At 51.8% G+C, this 23,731-nt stretch overlaps 3 protein-coding genes across 7 annotated transcripts in view; all 3 read left to right on the forward strand.

Moving 5' to 3' along the window:
• Positions 1-733: 733 nt before the first annotated feature.
• Positions 734-23,731, forward strand: part of LOC135185084 (protocadherin beta-16-like) — a 95,350-nt gene continuing 72,352 nt past the window's right edge. For 2 of the 5 annotated variants that reach the window (XM_064161428.1, XM_064161426.1), the window contains exons 1-2: positions 734-3,280; positions 3,941-4,054. In XM_064161428.1, the coding sequence (XP_064017498.1) occupies positions 884-3,280; positions 3,941-4,030 (2,487 nt within the window). In that variant the 5' untranslated portion in view covers positions 734-883 and the 3' untranslated portion in view covers positions 4,031-4,054. Of the gene's footprint in view, positions 3,281-3,940; positions 4,356-10,606; positions 10,677-20,414; positions 20,433-23,731 lie in introns of those variants that run through there. The other 3 variants (XR_010306352.1, XM_064161427.1, XM_064161425.1) reach the window with 3 other exon arrangements.
• On the forward strand, positions 6,845-11,534 carry LOC135185086 (protocadherin beta-15-like). Its single transcript, XM_064161429.1, has 2 exons — positions 6,845-9,408; positions 10,607-11,534. The coding sequence occupies exons 1-2, from the start codon at positions 6,967-6,969 to the stop codon at positions 10,697-10,699; spliced, it is 2,535 nt and encodes an 844-aa protein (XP_064017499.1). The 5' UTR covers positions 6,845-6,966; the 3' UTR covers positions 10,700-11,534.
• On the forward strand, positions 17,169-21,327 carry LOC135185082 (protocadherin beta-15-like). Its single transcript, XM_064161422.1, has 2 exons — positions 17,169-19,688; positions 20,415-21,327. Exons 1-2 carry the CDS (start codon positions 17,247-17,249, stop codon positions 20,526-20,528), a joined length of 2,556 nt encoding a protein of 851 aa, XP_064017492.1. The 5' UTR covers positions 17,169-17,246; the 3' UTR covers positions 20,529-21,327.

Raw genomic sequence — 23,731 nt, forward strand, 5'->3', positions numbered from 1 at the left:
AATGGCACATCTTTCGGCGTCGTTAAATCCCTGCTCTTTACCATTCTCAGCGCTATCTCCTCCTTTTTAGCGTAATTACCTCCTCCGGCTGCCTTTGTGTGATAGAGCAGTCGGCCGTGTGTCCTCACACAGGTACAGGCGTTCAGATTTGACCTCTGAGAACAAGGACCTAGAAACCATTTCTAAGCCTGTGCAGTAAGACCCGAGGAGAAAGGTCTGTGTACACTCAGAATGTACAAATAGGATGTAGCGTTTTGATATGTGTGCAGCTGGGAAAATGTTTCAGAGGAGTGGTAAACTGTGACACATGTTAACTGCGGTGCCATATAGGGTCAGCAAGAGACAGGGTAGGACACGCCTCTGAGTTCAGGACAGAAAAGCTTTTAAATTGGACGTCTTTGGAGCGCCATGGGCTACAAAACATATTATTAAAAAAAACACCCATATAATTAGGGTGATGTATGCTGGAAGCAGCGCTGCCGTTCTCGTCGAGTGGTGAGTTCAGGAGATGTGGCACACTTTCCTGTAGGTGCCTCTCCATGGCACCAGCCTTTTGCCTCCGCTTTGGCACGAAGAGAGCAGCTGGAAAAAACAAAGCCTGAAACAGCGGCATCGAAGCAGGGGAGCTATTCCCGATGACAACGCTGGGTGGCAGTGTTGACCACGGATCAGCAGCTTCCTCTCCCCGCCCAGGCTCTGCAGCATCCGCAGACAAAAAGAGACGAGCGAGCTGCTCGGCAAGGGCGCAGGGGCATTCTGCCTGGCTGCTCGGAGATTTGCAGAAGACCTTCCTCACCATTCTTGACAAACACGGCTCGGCCTGGGACTCTGCTTGCAGACGCCGGCAAGCTGAGAGGACACTGTCTGGCTTTTGTGGAGAGGAATGGCGTGGAACGGGAGACGGAGCGGAGGCAGCCCCAGGCAAGTGATCGTCTTCCTTCTGTGCGTTTGCGTGTGGCAGAGCGCGGCCGAAAGCCTCCGCTATTCTCTGGCGGAGGAGATGGAGAGGGACTCGTTGGTGGGCAATATCGCGCAGGACCTGGGGCTTGCTCCGAGCCAGCTGGCGGCTCGCAAGGCGCGCGTTGTGTCCGAGGGGAGCCAGCAGCTTTTCCGCCTGAACCCGAGCAGCGGAGTGCTGACGGCCAAGGAGTCTCTGGACCGAGAGGAGATCTGTCCGCAGAGCGAGACCTGCACGCTCTTTTTCACGCTTTTCTTGGACAATCCTTTACAGTTAATCCGAGGTGAGGTGGAGGTTGTTGACGTGAACGACAACTCCCCTACATTCTCCGAGAAGGAGATGGTTTTTGAGATCCCCGAAACCACATCTCCTGGGTCCCGTTTCCTTCTGGACACTGCTCAAGACGCTGATGCAGGCAGTAATGGCTTACAGAATTACATTCTTGGTTCCAATTCTCATTTCTCCCTCTCTCTTGGAACGGAGAAAGACGGAGCAAAATTTGCCGAGCTCCTTCTAGACCAGCAACTAGACCGAGAAGAGCAGAAGGAGCTGAGTTTACTCATTACCGCCATCGACGGAGGCTCACCACCCAGATCTGGAACGGCTCAGATCCGGATAGTGGTGCTGGATACCAATGACAACACCCCCATGTTCAGTCAGGAGGTATACGAGGTGCGTCTGCCCGAGAACAGCCCCCCAGGGCAACTGGTGGCCAGAGTCCTGGCAACGGATCCTGACGAAGGGTCCTACGGGAAAGTCCGGTACACCTTTACACAGCTATCGAAAGGTTCGGCACAGCTTTTTGATCTTAATCCTGACACGGGTGAGGTTTTGGTTGTGGGCAACCTGGACTTTGAGGACACGAAAAACCACAAGATGGTGATAAAAGCCACAGATGGCGGTGGTAATTCTGCTCATTGCAAAGTGCAGGTGGAGGTCGTGGATGTGAACGACAATGCCCCGGAGATAGCTCTGACCTCACACACTGCCTCCATTCCCGAGGACGCTCCGCCACGCACCCTGGTGGCACTCTTCAGCGTGCAGGACAGGGACGACGGCGACAACGGCAGAACAGAGTGCATCATCGATGGGGACTTGCCCTTCACTCTCACACCCACTTTCAACAATTACTACGAGCTGAGAACCAGCGCGGCGCTGGACAGGGAGACGAGGGCAGAGTACAACCTCAGCATCCGAGCGACGGACTGGGGCCAGCCGCGCCTGAGCGCCCTTGAAAGCCTGTGGGTGCAGGTGGGGGACGTGAACGACAACGCCCCCGCCTTCAGCCAGGAGCTGTACAGCCTGTGGGTGACGGAGAACAACAGGCCGATGGTGCGCATCGGGCGCGTGCAGGCGAGCGACGCGGACGCGGGCAGCAACGCGCGCGTGCAGTACGCGCTGGTGCGCGGGGAGGGCGCGGAGCAGCCCGCGCTGTCGGTGAACGCGGAGAGCGGCGAGGTGTACGTGGTGCGGGCGCTGGACTACGAGCGGCTGCGCGCCTTGGAGATGCGGGTGCGCGCCACGGACGGCGGCTGGCCGGCGCTGAGCGCGCAGGCGGTGCTGCGCGTGCTGGTGCGCGACGAGAACGACAACGCGCCGGTGGTGCTGCACCCGGGCGGCGAGAGCGGCGCGGGCGCGGGCGAGCTGGTGCCGCGCTGGGCGCCGGCGGGCTACCTGGTGGCCAAGGTGGTGGCGGTGGACGCGGACGCGGGCCAGAACGCCTGGCTGTCGTACGAGCTGGCCAAGGCCACGGAGCCGGGGCTCTTCCGCCTCGGGCCGCACAGCGGCGAGCTGCGCACGGCCAGGGCCGTGGCCGAGCGCGACGCGCCCCGACACAGCCTCGTCGTGCTCGTGCGAGACCGCGGCCAGCCGCCGCGCTCGGCCAGCGCCACCCTCGCCGTCGCCCTGCTCCGCGACTTCTCCGACGCCCACGCAAGCCTCGCCCACGACCCGCCGCCCCACGAGCCCGACCACACGCTCACGCTCTACCTCATCGCCTGCCTGGCCTGCGTCTCCGCGCTCTGCCTGGCCACCGGCCTGGCCGCGCTGCTCACGAAGCTGCGGCGGGACCGGCGCAAGCGCGCCGAGCCCTTGCCCACCTTCCCGACGGCTGTGCCCGACAGCGACGCGGGCTCCCTTCCCCGCAGCCTGGTCTACGACGTCTGCTTGGCCACCGGCACCCTGAGCAGCGACTTTCACTTCCTCGGCCCTCTCTTGCCTTGCTTCCCTGCGGGGGTGACTCCTGGTGTGGCCCCACAGCGGAGCTCGGTGTGCTCGCAAGAGTCGTCGAGACTCGGGGAAGGAGGCGACAGGACTGCACAGGTGAGGAACCGGAGGTGAGGCGAGGGGGAGCACGGAGAGGGCAGTGCGAGGTGAGGATTGGGACCTGGGAGTCAGGGCTGTCAGCATTGTACATCCGGTGTTTAAGGTGCCACTGGAACGAGGAGAGATTAGCGGAAGACCCTAGCTGTGTCTTACCGTGCGATTCGGAGGTGTGTCATCTTCTTGCGAATGCTGACCTATCAGAGCTCCCTGCAGCTTGCTCTGTGTCGTGAGTGTTCATCTAAGATCAAGGGTTTTGTCAGCATAAAATGGGGTAATTGAATCATGAAATGCCGATGAATCAGGAACATGGATTTGTTGTGTCACCACAGTGAGTCGTACCCATGCAGTGAGCAAAGTATGTGCTGTTTATGATAAGGGGGGGTATATTGGGCTCTTATGATTTTAACTTACACCCTCAGACTCATTAAAAGTTTGCAGCAGAGCCTTTGTGATACCTGCAGCGGAGGAGGTTTTCTGGATTTAGATGTGTCCTTGTTTTGGTCAGAGACCTCACTGTCTGGCCCCAACTCCTCTTTGCCTCTGGGTTGATTATACTGCTGTCACACACGCAGAAGTACCAGACACGTGCCTTAAGCTTCTCTGACGTCTTCTTGCTTTTCACACGCAATGACAGACTCTTCTGCCTTTCATTTGCAGGGCAGAGCTCCTCTCTCTGAAGGCACAGGTCCCACTCCCACTGAAGGAGGTTGTGCTGCGAACGGAGGTGGAGCTACATGTCAGTTCTGATCAAACCCCTTGGCTCACGCATCAGTAAGTGAGGAGAAAGACAATCCTGTCTGTACTCACTGGCTAACATCCTGGCGCAGAAAAGAGAGCAAAAAGACCAAACACCCACTGAAAAGTACCAGAGAGGTGCAAGTCCTCTCTGTGAGAGATCAAAATCCCCTCCCCTCTAGAGCAGTACTTTACTCACGTAGGTATTTTGTACTTGTGACGTGGATGAGAAATGAGCACTGTGTTGTGTGGTGATTGCACCTAGACTTGATGCATGCTTGCGAGACTGCTGCTGCTTCTGAATCTTAGGAGGAAAACCTGGAAGCAGATGTTTGAGGTAACTTCCTCCTACATCCTATATTCTATGTTTTGGTTTGTTTGATTTTTATTGATCTGTAACAATTTCCTACTTCTCTGCAGTCTGGTCAATCCCAGGCAAGCAGATGTTCGACAGAATTCAGTGGTGTTTGCACAGGAATTTCTTAGTAACAAGCACAAGCTGATTGCATTAGAAACAGCTGAGGTTGGCATAGTTCTGTTTGAGCAGGAGTTTACAGGTTGTCCTGACCCTGAAGAGTGAGCCTTGAGCAATGCATGCTTTTATTTTTTTCCCCATAGCATGAATTTGAAACAAACATTTTAGATTTTGGGATGTAATATCATAGAAGATGTAGAGAATTAAAAGCACTGATTATGATTTAGCAGCAAAATTGACTAAAGTGTTTACAATGAGTTGAAAGGTCAGTAGAACTTAGAGCATCAAGAAGCTTTCTGTTTTTCTTTCATTGCCCTTTTTTTACCTCTCACCATTACTGTGTCCAGTTCTGGGCTCTTCAATTCAAGAGAGATGTTGAGGTGCTGGAACGTGTCCAAGGATGGGCGACGAGGCTGACAAAAGGCCTGGAACACAGCCCTATGAGGAGAGGCTGAGGGAGCTGGGAGTGTTTAGCCTGGAGAAGAGGAGGCTCAGGGATGACCTCATTGCTGTCTACAACTCCCCGAAGGGAGGTTGTAACCAGATGGGGGTTGGTCTCTTCTCCCAGACAATCAGCAATAGAACAAAGGGACACAGTCTCAAGTTGTGTTGGGGGAAGTATAGGCTGGATGTTAGAAGGAAGTTGTTGGCAGAGAGAGTGATTGGCATTGGAATGGGTTGCCCAGGGAGGTGATGGAGTCACTGTCCCTGGAGGTGTTGAAGCAAAGACTGGATGAGGCAGTTAGTGCCATGGTCTGGGTGACTGGATAGGGCTGGGTGCTATGTTGAACTGGATGATCTTGGAAGTCTCTTCCAACCTGGTTGATTCTATGACTCTATACCCTGTTATGATCTATAAAGTCACGTGAGATTTCTTTTTGAGTGTCAAACACTGAATAATGGGAAATAAAACCCACTTAGAACTTCCTTAGCTGAATGTGCCGTCTGAGAGATCATTTGTCATAGTCATCGCCAAGGAATTTGCATCCCCAAAAGCAGGATTTCAGGAAGAAATCTGACCCTTTGGAGTAGATTTTATGGAGGGTGAAATAGCAACCTGGAAATATGCCATTCTCAGAAGTCATAGCAAAGTGGAGGACTCCCCCCTGAGAGAGAGCAAATTAGGACAACAGTCTTGGTCTGTTTCAGAATCCTGTGGTCAATCCTGTGTTTCATGTAACAGCCCACTGTGGATGCTGGGCACTTACAACCGTGCACAGCTTGTTCAGCTAAACAGCCAAAAAGCTTCATGTGCATAGAGGTTTATATTTTGGTCTCAGGCTGGACTGGCAGCTCAATCTGTCAATCTTCAGGGTCAGAGATGGATGTCTGGCCATGGAGAGTGATCTCCGGCACAGATCTTGACTCGCTGCCAGACTCTTCTTAGAACCGCTTTACCACCCCCCCACCCATCCCCCCACCCCCACCTTCTCTTCCCCCTGGCTGTTCCTTTTAGCTTCGCTGTTGCCAAGTTTGATACTGCCTCTAATCATCTAATCATAAACGCTGCATAATCCCAGACCCTCCCTCAAAATTCTCAAATTCACTTTGCTCTTTCCTATCAGGTCTTTTCTGATACTTTATTTTCACTGTTTCTTTTCACCTGTTTAGGAAATTTCTGATTCAACCACTTGTAGTTTATATTTCAATAGTTCCTTTGATCGCAATCGTTGGATCCCTTCTCGTTGCTATTGCCACCGTTAAGTCCTGCTAGTCAGTGCCTGTGCACCACGAGGTTAATTTATGAGCTCACCTAACTTTTCTCTTCCCAATGGTATCAAACAGCTGCTGGCTGCATGTACTTCCACAGGTACAGGAGTTCAGGTTTGACCTCTAAGCAGGTAAATCTTCAGAACGTTTACAAGCTCAGGTGGTAAGACCAGAGGAGAAAGACCTGTGTACTCCCAGAACATGTGAACAGATTGCAGTCCTTTGATGTTCGTGTGCAGCTGAGAAAGTTTAAGCCAGGTGGCAGGGTAATCAAGCGGAGGAGGAAGATACTTCTCTCAAATCAGGACCAAAAAGCATATATATTGCACTTCCTTTTGGGGATGTGAGATACAGAATGTGAAAAAAATAACAATAAAGGTGAAGTGTTATAGAAACAGCATTGCCATGCTCGTGTGGTACTAAGCTTGGGCGATGTGGAATACCTTCCTATTGAGGTTTTTCCTTTACATCAGACTCCTAGCTCCGTTTTGGAAAGGAGAGAGCAGCTGGAAGTAATAAATCCCAAGGTAGCAACGCCGGCCACAAGCAGAGGAGCGATTCCCACTGCCGACGCTGGGTGGCAGTGTTGACCACGGACCGGCAGCTTCCTCTCCACGCCCAGGCTCTGCGGCACCGGCAGACAAAACGAGCCGAGCGAGCTGCTCGGGAGCGGCGCTGGGGAAAGCAGCCGGGCTGCTCCGGGGCTTGCAGAAGACCTCCGCTATCCCTGACAAACACAGCTCGGCCTGGGACCCTGCTGCAAATGTCGGCAAGCAGGGAGAGCTCTGAGCAGCTTTTGTGGAGAAGAATGGCGTGGAACGGGAGACGGAGCGGAGGCAGCCCCAGGCAAGTGATCGTCTTCCTTCTGTGCGTTTGCGTGTGGCAGAGCGCGGCCGAAAGCCTCCGCTATTCTCTGGCGGAGGAGATGGAGAGGGACTCGTTGGTGGGCAATATCGCGCAGGACCTGGGGCTTGCTCCGAGCCAGCTGGCGGCTCGCAAGGCGCGCGTTGTGTCCGAGGGCAGCCAGCAGCTTTTCCGCCTGAACCCGAGCAGCGGAGTGCTGACGGCCAAGGAGTCTCTGGACCGAGAGGAGATCTGTCCGCAGAGCGAGACCTGCACGCTCTTCTTTACACTCTTCTTGGACAACCCATTGCAGCTGGTCCGAGGTGAGGTAGAGCTTCTTGACGTGAATGACAATTCCCCTGTGTTCCCAGAAAAGGAAATGGTTTTAGAGATTCTAGAAACTACACTTCCAGGGTCCCGTTTCCCTTTAGAAAGTGCCCGTGACAAGGACGTTGGAAGTAATGGTTTGAAGAACTATAGCCTCGAGTCCAACTCGCATTTCTCCCTTGCTGTAGAAACAGAAAGTGATGGAGCAAAATATGCTGAGGTCATCTTAGATAGACAGCTGGACCGTGAAGAGCAGGAAGAGCTGAGTTTAATCCTCACTGCCACTGATGGAGGCTCTCCACCCAGATCAGGAACTACTCAGATACGAATCGTGGTGCTGGATGCTAATGACAACACGCCAGTGTTCAGTCGTGAGGTGTACGAGGTGCGTCTAGCCGAGAATAGCCCCCAGGGGCAGCTGGTGGTCAGAGTTGTGGCCACAGATCCCGACAAAGGGTCCTACGGTAAAGTACGGTATACATTCAGCCAGACGTCGGACAGGACGCAGCATCTCTTTGATTTGAATCCTGACACGGGGGAAATTAGGGTGGCAGGAAAACTGGACTTCGAGGAAATGAAAAAACACGACATGACAGTGAGAGCCTCAGACGGCGGGGGTCTATCTACTCATTGCAAAGTTCTGGTGGAGGTCGTGGATGTCAACGATAATGCGCCGGAGATACAGCTGACCTCACACACTGCATCCATTCCCGAAGACGCTCCGCTGCGCACCGTCGTGGCACTCTTCAGCGTGCGGGACAGGGACTCAGGCGACAACGGTAGAACAGAGTGCACCATAGAAGGGGACTTGCCCTTCACCCTCACACCCACTTTGGAGAACTACTACGAGCTGAGAACCAGCACGGCGCTGGACAGGGAGACGACGGCAGAGTACAACCTCAGCATCCGAGCGACGGACTGGGGCCAGCGGCGCCTGAGCGCCCTTGAAAGCCTGTGGGTGCAGGTGGGGGACGTGAACGACAACGCCCCCGCCTTCAGCCAGGAGCTGTACAGCCTGTGGGTGACGGAGAACAACAGGCCGATGGTGCGCATCGGGCGCGTGCAGGCGAGCGACGCGGACGCGGGCAGCAACGCGCGCGTGCAGTACGCGCTGGTGCGCGGGGAGGGCGCGGAGCAGCCCGCGCTGTCGGTGAACGCGGAGAGCGGCGAGGTGTACGTGGTGCGGGCGCTGGACTACGAGCGGCTGCGCGCCTTGGAGGTGCGGGTGCGCGCCACGGACGGCGGCTGGCCGGCGCTGAGCGCGCAGGCGGTGCTGCGCGTGCTGGTGCGCGACGAGAACGACAACGCGCCGGTGGTGCTGCACCCGGGCGGCGAGAGCGGCGCGGGCGCGGGCGAGCTGGTGCCGCGCTGGGCGCCGGCGGGCTACCTGGTGGCCAAGGTGGTGGCGGTGGACGCGGACGCGGGCCAGAACGCCTGGCTGTCGTACGAGCTGGCCAAGGCCACGGAGCCGGGGCTCTTCCGCCTCGGGCCGCACAGCGGCGAGCTGCGCACGGCCAGGGCCGTGGCCGAGCGCGACGCGCCCCGACACAGCCTCGTCGTGCTCGTGCGAGACCGCGGCCAGCCGCCGCGCTCGGCCAGCGCCACCCTCGCCGTCGCCCTGCTCCGCGACTTCTCCGACGCCCACGCAAGCCTCGCCCACGACCCGCCGCCCCACGAGCCCGACCACACGCTCACGCTCTACCTCATCGCCTGCCTGGCCTGCGTCTCCGCGCTCTGCCTGGCCACCGGCCTGGCCGCGCTGCTCACGAAGCTGCGGCGGGACCGGCGCAAGCGCGCCGAGCCCTTGCCCACCTTCCCGACGGCTGTGCCCGACAGCGACGCGGGCTCCCTTCCCCGCAGCCTGGTCTACGACGTCTGCTTGGCCACCGGCACCCTGAGCAGCGACTTTCACTTCCTGGGGCCTCTCTTGCCTTGCTTCCCTGCGGGGGTGACTCCTGGTGTGGCCCCCCAGCGGAGCTCGGTGTGCTCGCAAGAGTCGTCGAGACTCGGGGAAGGAGGCGACTGCACTGCACAGGTGAGGTACTGGAGGGGGTCGAGGTGAAGGGGAGCAGAGATGGTTCAAAGAGTGGCGTGGTATTTTCCCCTTAGCACAGGGATGGTGCCGAGATGGTGAAGAGGGATCTCGTGTGGCAGGAGGAGGTGAAGTTGGTGTCTCAAAGCAGTTGGTGGGGATGTCCCAGGCAGGTCAGCTACATCTCAGCTGCTCTTCAAGTACTTTTTTACTCTTACCATCCACATCCACTTCTATGTCAGTAGTGTTCATCTTAGTTTAATTCTTTGCTTTCCCTACACAGGGAAGTAACACTAACACGAGGACATTTCAGAGCTATGGGTTTGTGAGCCAGCACAGCTGGTTCTGTGCACACATTGAGTAGAGCTTGTGGGTATCCATAGCAGTAACGGCACCACTGCAAATGTAGTTGTCCTATCCAGCATCAACCAAGACCTGGTGGACAATCACATAAAGTGGTGTCACAGTGCCCTTGGAGTACCTACATTGCTGTTAGGATATCATGTGTTGTGCTGCCAACTGCTGAGGTTGTGTCAGTGCTGAACTCAATCTATCTGACAAGATGCAGGAGGCCATAGAGGTCAGTTTCTCTCCTGTTAAATGGCTTTAGAATTTTCTGTCTTGTATGAGCAGTGTTGTTGACATTGGCATCATCTCAACCCCTTCTTGATCCAGCCACTTGATCCTGGCATTTTTCTTCCCATTATCACCAGGATCATAGAAAGAGTCATGTCTGAGACTCTCGTCACACTCCAGCTGCACAAATAGCATGGCAGAGGCAAGAGGAGGTCATTAAATCAGTTCCTCTCTTTTCTGATTCTAGTACTTTTCAGGGATCCACTTGTGAAGTGCCAAATGTGAGGATGAAGTTCCTTATCTTATGATCATCCCACAATCCATCACAATCCATAATGAAATGGCATTTAGCATCTGTCAGAATCTGTAATTTCAGGCTCTTGTTACATTAAATTACCCTCTGTGAGCCACAAAGGGTTCACAGCAATGCCTGTGTGATGTCCACAGTGGAGGAGGGTTCTGGTTTTATATTTCCCCCGTTCAGGTCAGAGAACCTTCACCTTGCTGCAGCTTCCCCTTTGGCTCTGGTTAGAGCAGACTGGTGTCACACATGCCCTCTAAACTTCTTTCTGATGCCTGCTTACCTTCTACACCCAATGACAGCCTCCCTGTCTCTCCTTTGCAGGGCAGAGCTCCCCTCTCTGAAGACATGGGTGCCAGACCTGTTGAAGAAGCTTGTGCTGCAGACGGGGGGGGTGGTGCTACATGTCAGTTCTGATCAAAACCCTTGGCTCACCCGTCAGTAAGCGAGGAGAAAAGCAATCTTGTCTGTTCTCACCGGCTAACGTTCTGACATGGAATAGAGAACAAAGAGACCAAACACCCATTAAGAAGTACCAGAGAGGTACAAGCACTCTTTGCCAGAAAGCAAACCCCTCTCCCCTCTTAAGCACTCCTTTATTCGTGCAGGTATTTTGTAATTGTGACATGGAGGGAGGGAGGATGAGGCCTGTGTTGCATGCTGACTACACTGAGACTTGGTGCATGCTTGTGAGACTGATCCTGCTTCTGAATTTTAAGGGAAATACTGAAAACTGGAGGCAGATCTTTGAGGTAACTTCCTCCCACATCACATTTTCTGTGTTTGTTTTTTGTGTGCCTCTGTTACAGTGTCTTAAGTTTCTGCAGTCTGGTCAATCCCAGGCAAACATATTCAGCAGAATTCAGTGGTGCTTAAAAAGGAATTGCTTAATAACAGAAGGAAGCTGATTACATCAAAAATGGGTGACATTGACACTCTGAGCAGGAGTTCACAGGTTCTTCTGTCTCTGAAGAGTGGGCTTTGAGCAATGTGTTGATTATTTTTATTCATAAAGTTGAAATTAAGACATTATGCTGAAAAACCTGAAATGTTAGAGAGTTAAAAGCACTGTTTGTGGTTTAGCAACAAAATTGGCTGAAATGCTAGCAGTGAACTTAAGACATATAAGGCATGAAGAAGCTTTCTGTTTACCTGTCATTAACCCGTAATGATTTCTGAAGTCATGTGGTAATTCCTCTTAACTGTCAGATGCCTGATAACAGAAGACAATAAAACCTTCTTAGAACTCCAATGGCTGAGTGTGCTCTTTGGAACATCACTTCTCACAGTCATCATCGAGAAAGTAATTTCTCAAGAGCAGGATGTTGGGAAGAAATCCAAGCCTTTGGAGTGGATTCTATGGAGGGGAAAGCAGAGCAACCTGGAAACATGCTGTTCTCAGAGCAAAGTGGGTGGCTCCCAGTCTGAGAGACTGAATCATAGCAACAGTCTTGGTCTGTTCCAGAAACCTGTAATTCCTCAGTCATGGACCAGCTTGCTCTGAGTGCTGAGCACCTGTAACCACACTCAGCTTGTTAATCTAAACAGCCTAAAAGTTTCATGTGGACAGAGATCTGTATTTCAGTCCCAGACTGGACTGGTGGCTCCATTCAGCTCACAGAGGCCAGAAATCCCTTTGGTGCTGCTCAGATTTGCTTCCCATGGAGAATCTCCAGATGGATGCTGTCTGCCACCATGGCGTGGCAACAGCAAGGGCAATGCTTTGTCTTTCTGCTTCCCTCTGCACATCAGTCATTCAAGATAAACTTCAGAGCAGACAGAAGAGTAGAAGCAAGTTCAAGTTCCTGGAGAGCATCTGCCCAGTCTGCCAACACAGCACTGTGCCATGGTTGGAGGGACCAATGCTGTCGTTCCTCAGGAAATAATATGCTTCAGCCTTCTTACAGCTGTTTTTTGCAATGTTTCATGAATGAGGTTAGACACAAGGCCCCAGACAAGTTCTTCTGTCACTTGTCCAGTCAAGACTGTGGACCTCTTATTCCATGCTGTGATGCAATGACAAAATCGGGCAGACAAATTATGTGCTCAAGGAACTGCACATGGTTCTCATCTTGGGTCAGGAAAACCAGGAAGCTGTGAGCACTGTGTAAAAATGGTGCAAGCCTGAGGATATTTTTCTGCTCTGGGTTCTGGATATCTCTGTTGAAGATGTGTGGGCTCTGTGTGTTTTGTTGTCTTCTCATTGTGTCTCTCCACAGAGTCATTGTGTATCTGTAGATGCTGCACAAGGGCTTCCTAGTGAATTCAGAGCTGCTTACATTCATTCATTTTGATACTGACAATTTCAGCTCATCAGGCAAAAAAGAGATTTCACCCCTTTGAGTACAGCAGTTTCATGTTCTGTAGGGGAGAGCAGCAAAATTCTTGAGACATTCCTTTGACCCAAGAAAGAGTTAAGGTGCTCTCTGTCTTTGGAATTGCCTTGGAAATAACAGCAGCTCTAATGGTGTTGGGAGAGGAGTAGAGTAGAATAGAGTAGAACAGAATAGAATAGAATAGAATAGAATAGAATAGAATAGAATAGAATAGAATAGAATAATATAGAATAGAAGGAAGAAGAGACCAACTCCTCTCCCCCCACTTGCCCTCATCAAGAAGCTGTAGAGAGCAATGAGGTCAGCCCACAGCCTCCTTTTCTGCAAACTAGATAAACCCAAATCCTTAGTGACTTCACAAGGGCTGTTCTTTCAGTCCTCTTCCCAGATCCTTTGCTCTCCTCTGGATGCATTCCAGTGCCTTTACATTCTTCTTAAAGTGTGAGACCCAGACTGCACACAGTCCTCAAGGTGAGGTCAGAACAATGCTAAATACAGAAGAATAATCTTCTGTTCTAACTGGCTGGCTATGCTGTGTCAGGGGCTGAGTTGAATCTGCTGATGTGTGTTCAATACCATGTTGTTGTCATGCCAGCTTCCAAACAGAAATGCTGTCTGGAGAAAACTATCATGGGGCTTGAAGTTCAGATTATAACATGAGAGGCTTCCTATTCTGGTTGCTGCTTCTTGTTTCTGTTTTTAGGGTGTTGGCCTTTTCTTCACTGGCTTCTGCTGCTGCCTCTGCATTTTGCTGTGTTTTTCTGCAGACAGGCTGAGTCCATTGTGCATTGTATTATCTCATTAAATCCCTTATCTCAGCTCTGAAGTTTTTTTCTGTGTTGCTTTCCCTCCCATTTGTGTTGGTGAAGAGAGGCTTGTGAGACTGGGCTCTGTCAACCCAGAACAGTCCATTTCTTGGCCTCTCAACATAGGGTTCAGAAGGCAGGCTGCCTTAACCAAGACAGTGTGTTTTGGCAGGAGAGGAAAGGGTTGAGATAAAGACAAGTGAGATAAGAAGATTCAATTAAGGCTTGAAGTTTGTTAAGAGAGTTTTGTATATGATTAGCATTTATTTTGTTTGGCTGTTGTTTTTTTTTTTTTCCTCTGTGATGTGTTTGCAGTGTATTTGCTTTCTGGGGGTGCCTGGGGCAATGTGCTAATGTCTTGTATGTGCTCTCTCTCTGGTGCTGTGTGTCACCTCTGGGAAATGGCTTAGAGCTGTGCTGCTGCTGTGTTGGTTATTGGCATGCCAGGTTTTGTGCAGAGTGATGGATGTCTTTCCCAAGAATACCACCTTAAGGCATGCCTCAGGGCTGGATAGTGGCAGGGTGAGGGGGGAGAGTATGGGCAGGACCTAGGCCAGTGGGCACCTCTGGTATTTTGGAATTTTATCCCTGGCCAACTGCAAATCCTGACATGCTGCTGAAGTCACAGTGATGTGTTGGGGCCTGGCCCATGTCTATCAAGGCCCTCTCTCACTGCTCAGAGACCTCAGGGGCAATAGGAGGTCTCTGGAGCTACAGGCAGACCAGCAGGCAGCACAGCTACTCAGACCCCAACAGCAGCCATGGCAGCTGCACCAGAGAACTTGTCTGTGACAGTATTGGTCACCCCCATGCAGAAAAAGAAACACAGAAGGAAAGCAGCACATCTGGTGAAGGATGAGGATGAATCAAGACTATCATGGGAACAAGAGGAAGAGGCAGAGGTGGTCAGTCTTTATCCCTGGCCTTGAAAGAGGATGGCCAAAGACAAATCATGGATGAAACAACTACCATACACCAGCAATATGAGGAATGCTTCTTTTCCTCTGTACAGACATGTGCATCAGCTGTGAAGGAACTGTCCTGGACTGTCAACTCAAAGAGAACATGTCCCATTCCCCAGCTGTATGGTCCCATGTTTTGGCTATGAGTAGCAGGTGCTTTCCTGTCCAAGACAGAGAATCTCAGAGTTGCACACCAAGGAGTACTCTGTAGTTTTACATAGGTGACCATGGGGAGGATATGAGGAAGGTGCATGGAAAATCCACTTTAGTCCTAGCTGCATGAGTATATGAATTACAAGACAGTTCTCAGCAGATGACTGCCCCAGCTTCTAGAGGGAAATTGCTCAAAAGGAGCAGAACTGATACTGCTTCTGGTCCTCCTGAAGTGCCTTCCAAAGCATCTTCATGGAAGGCAAATGATTCCAGACAGAATTAGAGGCTGCCTGCTTCCAACAAGATGGAGGAGAGGGACCGTTGGGTTGGACTGTGTGTGTCTGATGCTTCTCACATAGAGTCCACAAGAGTATAAAGCTTTAGTAGACACAGGGGCAGTGTACCCTGATGCCATCAAATGATGAGAGGTTGAACCCACCTATATTTCTAGTGTGACAGCTGGATATGTTGGAGCAGAGCACTGGAATGCAAGCCATTCCTTGCTTTACTTGGAGGGCTGGAAGGAGTCGCTGGCATCAACTGCCTGAGGTGTGGAAACACAGCCCTACAGTTTGGACTGAATCAGATTGTACTGGAACAGGGTGGAGCTCCAGAACGTGTGCAGAAGAAGTCTGTTGTGCACCACAGAGTGATCTCATTTTGAATGAGAATGGACAATGAATGATGTGTGAGGTATCTTGTTTGGTGTAAATTGCTGCTGGATATGGTGTAGAAGGCATGGAATAAGTGGTGGGTAATGCCGTGGGTTCAGGTGAATCTGCTGATATTTGATACCCTGCTGCTGTCATGGCAGCTTTATGATGAAAGTGCTGTCTAGACTAAAGTGTCAGGGGGCTTGAAGTTCAGGTTGCAACGTGAGAGGCTTCCTGTTTCCAGTTGTTGCTTTGAGTTTTTACATTGTTGGTCTTTTCTAGTTGGCTGGATGCAGGCTTGGGGAGTGGGGATCATTTTATGGCTGGCTTGCCTCTGCTGCTGTTTATGATGTGCTAAGGTAATTGTACATTGTATTATTTCTATTAAACTCCTTATCTCAAACCCAGGGCTTTATGTGCTACTTCCCTCTTTGAGTGACTGTCAAGAAGAGGTTAAATTTGATGTTTTGCTAAATAGATGATTTATTTCAGCTTGAGGAAAACTGTGAACATGCCAAGACTTCTTGTCCAATCAGTTTATTCAGCAGCCACTCTTGATGCCTCTATGACGAAGGCAGTTACATCTTTTGAATTTTGCTATTCATCTACTTTCAACATCCTTCTGTGTTGTCTGGGAGATACCTGGGATCTCATTGTCCAAGACTCCCAGTACTTCTGCGTTTAGACTAAGCAAAGGTTCAAGTGAAGTTCAGTTACAGTCTGCAGTCCCTCATGCTCAGCACATTCCCTCAGGCTGAGCTAACAAAAAAGGTTTTGGTCTAACCTTATATAAAGCAATTACTTAATGACATCAAATATTTCACAAGTAAGCTTATTTCATCCTCAACATCCCCTTCTTGGTTTTATTCAGCAAAGCTGCACGTGCTGTAAACATTGTTCTGCATTTTTTGTTTGTTTGCTTGGGTTTGAGGTATTTTGTTATGTAAGAGTTAGACTGGTCTGAGTGGAAGCAGCTGTCTATATCTCCAATACTTTGTGTGCCTTTCCCAGAGCTTGCTAGTGGGTCTGCAGGTGCAATCCCAGTGTCAGTCGATCCTCATAGTCTCTATCCACGGGTGTTTTAGCTGGTCTCTGGCAAGGATCCCAGCTCACATTGCCAAGCTGTACTCAGAAACACTCTCCCCTCCCACTTCCATTTCACTGTGGTTATTCCTCTGAGTTTCACTGTTGGATTGAGTTTGGTCCTGCCCCTAAGCATCTCATCACAAGCTTTGTGTATTCTCAGAACACTCCTCAAAAATCTCGTAGTTAATGGCTTTTTTTTTTTCTTTTCCCGTTATAGTTTAGAAAGCTTTGGATTGAAGCTCTAGGAGTTTACATTTGAATGGTTCCTTTAGTGACTCGTCCATCAGTGTCGTTAGATGCCTGATCACTGCTGTTTATTAACTCTCGCTCTTTAGCATTTGTGTACCTTAGGGGTAATTTCTAGACTCTCCTGGTTGTTTCTTTGCCTTTTGTAGGAATTAGTTGCTGCCTGGGCAAACGTTTCACGAATGTATTAGAGACAACTTAACATGAATTCCAGCGTCAGCAGGTGGCAAGGGAGGACACTCCTCTCAATACAGAAAAGCATTTAAAATGGGTGTCCTTACAGTGAGGTGAGATACAGAATGTGAAACAGTCGAATTAGGGTGATATATGCTAGAAACAGCATTTTCATTCCCATGTGGTACTGAGCTCGGGTGATGGGGAGCACGGGTGATAGGGAGCACTTTGCGATCGGTATTTACCCCTGGAACTGGCTTTTTGGCTCCCTCATGGAAAGGACAAACAGCGGCAACAGAAAGTCCACGGCAGCAGCACAGGCCAGAAGCGGAGTAACGATTCCCGGTGCCGACGCTGGGTGGCAGTGTTGACCACGGACTGGGAGCTTCCTCTCTCCGCCCAGGCTCTGCAGCATCTGCAGACAAAAAGAGACGAGCGAGCGGCTCTGCAAAGGCAGAGGGAAACGCAGCCGGGCTGCTCGGGAGCTTGCAGAAGACCTTGCCCGCCCTACCTGGAAAAGATAGCGGGACCTGGGACACTGCTTGCAAATGTCGGAAAGCGGGGTGGAGGCTGGCTGGCTTTTGTGGAGAGGAATGGCGTGGAACGGGAGACGGAGCGGAGGCAGCCCCAGGCAAGTGATCGTCTTCCTTCTGTGCCTTTGCGTGTGGCAGAGCGCGGCCGAAAGCCTCCGCTATTCTCTGGCGGAGGAGATGGAGAGGGACTCGTTGGTGGGCAATATCGCGCAGGACCTGGGGCTTGCTCCGAGCCAGCTGGCGGCTCGCAAGGCGCGCGTTGTGTCCGAGGGGAGCCAGCAGCTTTTCCGCCTGAACCCGAGCAGCGGAGTGCTGACGGCCAAGGAGTCTCTGGACCGAGAGGAAATCTGTCCGCAGAGCGAGACCTGCACCCTCTTCTTTACACTCTTCTTGGACAACCCGTTGCAGCTGATCCGAGGGGAGGTGGAGGTTGCTGACGTGAACGACAACTCTCCTGTCTTTCCCGAGAAGGAAATGGTTTTAGAGATTCCCGAAACGACAACTCCAGGATCCCGTTTCCCACTAGAAAGCGCCCGAGATACGGACGTGGGCAGCAATGGCTTGCAGAACTACAGCCTCGAGTCTAATACGCATTTTTCCCTCACTTCTGGAACAAGAAAAGGTGGTGCAAAATACCCAGAGCTCATCCTGGAGCAGCAACTCGACAGAGAACAGCAACGAGACATGAATTTACTCCTGATTGCCTCTGACGGGGGGTCGCCGCCCAAGTCAGGCACGGCTCAGGTCCGAATCGTGGTGCTGGATGCCAATGACAACACCCCGATGTTCAGCCGGGATATCTACGAAGTGCGCCTGCCCGAGAACAGCCGCCCAGGGGAGCTGTTAGTGAGAGTCGTGGCTAGGGATCCCGATGAAGGGTCCAACGGGAAAGTGCAGTACACTTTCAGCCAAGCATCGGACGGGTCTCATAAGTTCTTTGAACTAAACCCTGAGACGGGGGAAATTCGCGTGTCTGGAAAACTGGACTATGAAGAAACGAAAAACCATGAGATGATGGTGAAAGCCACCGATGGTGGGGGTCTGTCTGCGCATTGCAAAGTCCAGGTGGAGGTCGTGGATGTAAATGACAACGCCCCAGAGATAGCGCTGACCTCACACACTGCCTCCATTCCCGAGGACGCTCCGCCACGCACAGTCGTGGCACTCTTCAGCGTGCGCGACAGGGACGCCGGCGACAACGGCAGAACAGAGTGCATCATCGAGGGGGATTTGCCCTTCATTCTCACACCCACCATCGGGAATTTCTACGAGCTGAGAACCAGCGCAGCGCTGGACAGGGAGACGAGGGCAGAGTACAACATCAGCATCCGAGCGACGGACTGGGGCCAGCCGCGCCTGAGCGCCCTTGAAAGCCTGTGGGTGCAGGTGGGGGACGTGAACGACAACGCCCCCGCCTTCAGCCAGGAGCTGTACAGCCTGTGGGTGACGGAGAACAACAGGCCGATGGTGCGCATCGGGCGCGTGCAGGCGAGCGACGCGGACGCGGGCAGCAACGCGCGCGTGCAGTACGCGCTGGTGCGCGGGGAGGGCGCGGAGCAGCCCGCGCTGTCGGTGAACGCGGAGAGCGGCGAGGTGTACGTGGTGCGGGCGCTGGACTACGAGCGGCTGCGCGCCTTGGAGGTGCGGGTGCGCGCCACGGACGGCGGCTGGCCGGCGCTGAGCGCGCAGGCGGTGCTGCGCGTGCTGGTGCGCGACGAGAACGACAACGCGCCGGTGGTGCTGCACCCGGGCGGCGAGAGCGGCGCGGGCGCGGGCGAGCTGGTGCCGCGCTGGGCGCCGGCGGGCTACCTGGTGGCCAAGGTGGTGGCGGTGGACGCGGACGCGGGCCAGAACGCCTGGCTGTCGTACGAGCTGGCCAAGGCCACGGAGCCGGGGCTCTTCCGCCTCGGGCCGCACAGCGGCGAGCTGCGCACGGCCAGGGCCGTGGCCGAGCGCGACGCGCCCCGACACAGCCTCGTCGTGCTCGTGCGAGACCGCGGCCAGCCGCCGCGCTCGGCCAGCGCCACCCTCGCCGTCGCCCTGCTCCGCGACTTCTCCGACGCCCACGCAAGCCTCGCCCACCACCCGCCGCCCCACGAGCCCGACCACACGCTCACGCTCTACCTCATCGCCTGCCTGGCCTGCGTCTCCGCGCTCTGCCTGGCCACCGGCCTGGCCGCGCTGCTCACGAAGCTGCGGCGGGACCGGCGCAAGCGCGCCGAGCCCTTGCCCACCTTCCCGACGGCTGTGCCCGACAGCGACGCGGGCTCCCTTCCCCGCAGCCTGGTCTACGACGTCTGCTTGGCCACCGGCACCCTGAGCAGCGACTTTCGCTTCCTCGGACCCCTCTTGCCCTGCTTCCCCGCCGGGGTGACTCCCGGCGCTGCCCCACAGCAGAGCTCGGTGTGCTCACAAAACGCGGCCAACTTCGGTGAAGGAGGAGATTCGGGTGCACAGGTAAGGGACCCGAGCAGGACGAGGCGAGCGGTACTGTGCATGGGCAGCCCGGCATCGGGACTGAGGCCTGGGAGCCAGTAATGGATCTCTTTAGCGGCTTAGTTTTGAAGAGATACCGCGATGGCATGGGGGGTTCTTGTGTGGGGATAGTTAGAGACAACCACAGTAGAGGACTTGGCACATGTATCGGTGACTTCTCAATTGCTTCTCAATGTAGGTGCTGTCTACATTCTTTTTTATGTACTAAAATCGAGTCCTATGTGGTGCTATCCTTGTGCGAGCCTGTGAGCGGGTTCGTTAGAACTGTGGTTCCAGAGCAGACTTCACGGGTTTGGTTTTGCATGGATCTGTGTAGCACTTCACAAGACTCCAGCAGATGAAGGCCTATGAACAGTAACACCATTTTAGAGCCACCCCACAACCTATCCTTGTATTTAAAAATTAGATGGCATTTTACTATTTGGCCCAAACTTCTACTTTTGACTCTTAGTGTATTGGATCACTTTCCCCAGAACCATAAAAGTTGCACCAGCATCCTTTTGCTGTCCACAAATCTTCGCTGTTCATATCAGAGACTCAGCACCTGCTCCAAACTGGTTTTTGGCTCTGGGTAGAGAAGGGTGTTGTCACACGTGCAGTGGTGGCAGATGTGCCCTCTATGTGTCGCGCAGATGATTGCTTTCCTTCCTCAGCCAAATCTTAGCCTCACCTCTGTGTTCTTTGCAGGCTCCCCTCTCTGAAGATATGAGTTCCAGACCAGCAGAAGCAGCTTGTGCTGCAAACAGAGGCATGGAGCATAATGTCAGTTCTGATCAAAACCCTTGGCTCACCCATCAGTAAGTGAGGAGAGAGTGAGTCTGTCTTCACCAGGTAATATTCTCAGAGGGAAAGAAAACAGACCAAACAACCTCAAAACAAACAAACAACAATTAAAAAAAATAAGAAGCAACAGAGAGCTACAAATGTTCTCTGAGAGGGAGCAAAACCCTCTCTTCTGCTTGAGCAGTACTATATTCACATATATATTTTGCAGTTGTGTTGTGGATGCAGGAGGTCTTTGTTGCATGCTGATTGCACTGATACTTGATGCATGATTGTGAGCACTACTGCTTCCGAACCTAGATATTCTCTGCATCACCTCTTCTGTGTATTTTGTCTTAAGTAGAGGGCTCTGAAATAGTGTTTAATTTTCTTCAGTCTGGTCAAGATCAGGCAAGCAGATCTTCAGGAGAATTCAGTGGCTCTTGCAAAGGAATCCCTTAATAACAGGCTGAAGCTGATTCCATTGGAAATGACTGATGTTGGCACACTTGCCCTGTTTGAGCAGGAGTTTTGCATCTTCTCCTTACTCTGAAGTGTGGGGTTTGAGCAATATATGCTTGTTTTCCGTAGTGTAAGGTTGAAGTCAACATTCCATTTCCCCCCTATGGTTATAGAGAATTAAAATATGTGTTGCTTCTCATTAAATAGACCTTTACAGGTATTTAGGGCACTGTATAGGGTGTCAGGAAACATTTTGTTTTCCTTTCATTAACCAGTAATGAGCTACAAAGTTGTGTGATATTTGCTGTCTCTCTCATTTTCTGATAGTCAAATACCTAGTGATACAAAACAATAAAAGCTCCTTGGAACTCCCTCAGCAGAGTGTGATGTGTGAAGATCACTTGTCATGGTCACTGGTGAGGAAATCACCACCCCATGAGCAGGATTTTGGGAAGAAGTCCTTGCCTTTGGAGTGGATGTTATGGAGGGGAAATTGGAGTGATCTGAAAATAAATCTTTCTGAGAGGAATGTGTTTGGAGCTTCTCAAGGCCAAGCTGTGGTCTGAGGTATGCTGTAAGCAACCCCTTTGTGGTGGCTTCCAGGCTCAAAGGTCATAAATTGGATGGAATTGCCTGAGAATTCCTCTGGGGAACTACATGGCAGTTGCTGCCGTGTAGTTCATGGACCAGTTCATGGACCAGCTGAGGCTGGAGGTGAACAGGTAGATAGAGATACACCAGCAGAGCACCAGGAACAGTACAGTTATCTTTTCTCTCATTATCATGGAGTCAGTACAGCCAAAGGCTTCATGCCTTAGGAGAGGAAGGAATCCAGGGTAGAACATGTGATGATAGTTCCTGCAGAAGAAATTTTTATCTGGAAATGGCATCAGTGGTTACACTCAAAATTTTAAGTCAGAAGAAAAATTGTCTGTACCAAACAAAAAACTCAGCCAAGTGAAATCAAAGGCTGATGGCCTCAAACAATAATGTGTATCTACAGTTTAGAAATAGCTGTATCAGGAGTGGGGGTAGTTTCAGCTGCTCCTGCTAATTTCTTATCTCACTTTCTCTCAGGATTCACTTCAAGGGAAGCCACTTCCAAGGAATTTGTCTGAAGAGAAATCTGAGATGAGTTTGGGAAAGGGCATGTGATTTTGGCCTGCTTGTAGATTCTGAATTCAGAGGCTTCTTGATGGTAGTGGGAAGTTGTCTCAGTATGATTTTCTGTGTTTGTGTTGGAGCATTTACATTCTCCTTATTGCTCTTTCTCATTCTATCTGAAAAATGTTGGTCTTGTTTTACCTGTTCCTCTTCAGGACTGTCACCCCATGACTAGTAATGGATTGTTCGAATGCAGGCCAGTGGCATGGGATATTGGCAAACTCCCACACTGTGCTGTGCTGCAGTTCCAAAGTGTAGCATTGGAAACCAGGATCCTTTTTTGTGTGAGAGTGAAATTAAGGCAACACCTGAAGGCCTTGTGTAGAGGCAGTGGTCTCTGTAAAGGTGTTGTTTCTGGGAAAGGTCTATGAATGCTCTCAAAGGAGTGGGAGATTTTTCTCCTGCTGTCCCTTGCCTGAGGTAAGGGTAAGCAGCTACATTCCTGCAGGATGGAGGCCTGTATTGAACAATCAGGACAATTGCTGGGAGAAGGGGCTTGCAAGCCTCTGCAGATCTTTTGAGCACTGACTTTCAGAACTCACTTAAAGGGGGGTTGAGTATTAAAAGGTCTCTGCAAAGCAATGAGATTGAACAAGTGAGCTTTGGAACTCTCCAAAACCAGTTCCAGCTGCTGATGGCAAAAATAAGGATGTTGTGGGAGAGTCCAATAGAACACTCACAACAAATTATGTTTCAGACTGCAACCTTGTGCTTTCTAAACTTCTCAGAGAGTAGTCTGGGTGTAACTGCACCCTCTCTTACTTGCTGATTCTAATTAAGAGTTCATACCCCAGTTACACCACAGGCTCAGTTTATTTCAACCTGAACTGGGCCCATCATTCCCATGAGAAAAACCTCAGCCCAGTTTATAGTAGTGTTGTGCAAGACACCTACTACTTCTTCATTTCAAACAAGCAAAGATTCAAGTGAAATTCAGTTTCACTTTGAACCCTGAGGACGCCCCTCTCCAGTCTCACATGCTAATAAGCACAGTCCCTTAGGCTGAGTCAATCAAAATGAGTGATCACAGAATCCATTCCAGTATTGTACAGTACAGTTATTTCTACCAGTTCCCTCTTTACTCCATCATAGAATCAGCCAGGTTGGAAGAGACTTCCAAGATCATCCAGTCCAACCTAGCACCCAGCCCTGTCCAATCAACCAGACCATGGCACTAAGTGCTTCATCCAGGCTTTTCCTGAACACCTCCAGGGACAGTGACTCCACCATCTCCCTGGGCAGTCCATTCCAATGCCAATCACTTTCTCTGTGAAGAACTTCCTCCTAACATCTAACCTAGACCTCCCCTGGCACAACTTGAGACTGTGTCCTCTTGTTCTTTTGCTGGTTGCCTGGCAGAAGAGCCCAACCCCACCTGGCTGCAGCCTCCCTTCAGGTAGTTGTAGTCAGCAATGAGCTCTGCCCTGAGCCTCCTCTTCAGCAGGCTGCACATCCCCAGCTCCCTCAGCCTCTCTGCATAGGGCTTGTGTTCCAGGCCTCTCACCAGCTTCGTCGCCCTTCTCTGGACACATTCCAGTATCTCAGCATCCTTCCAGAATTGAGGAGCCCAGAACTGGACAAGGAGCTATGATAATATTTTAAATAGAGTTGTAGGT

The sequence above is a fragment of the Pogoniulus pusillus genome, chromosome 22 (assembly GCF_015220805.1).
Source record: "Pogoniulus pusillus isolate bPogPus1 chromosome 22, bPogPus1.pri, whole genome shotgun sequence".
NCBI classification, from domain to species: domain Eukaryota; kingdom Metazoa; phylum Chordata; class Aves; order Piciformes; family Lybiidae; genus Pogoniulus; species Pogoniulus pusillus.

Coding starts and splice junctions, on each gene's coding strand:
- LOC135185086 (XM_064161429.1), top strand. CDS start 6,967: ATGTCGGCAAGCAGGGAGAGCTCTGAGCAGCTTTTGTGGAGAAGAATG. Junction 9,409..10,606: donor GAGGCGACTGCACTGCACAG/GTGAGGTACTGG, acceptor TCTCCTTTGCAG/GGCAGAGCTCCCCTCTCTGA.
- LOC135185082 (XM_064161422.1), top strand. CDS start 17,247: ATGTCGGAAAGCGGGGTGGAGGCTGGCTGGCTTTTGTGGAGAGGAATG. Junction 19,689..20,414: donor GAGGAGATTCGGGTGCACAG/GTAAGGGACCCG, acceptor TGTTCTTTGCAG/GCTCCCCTCTCTGAAGATAT.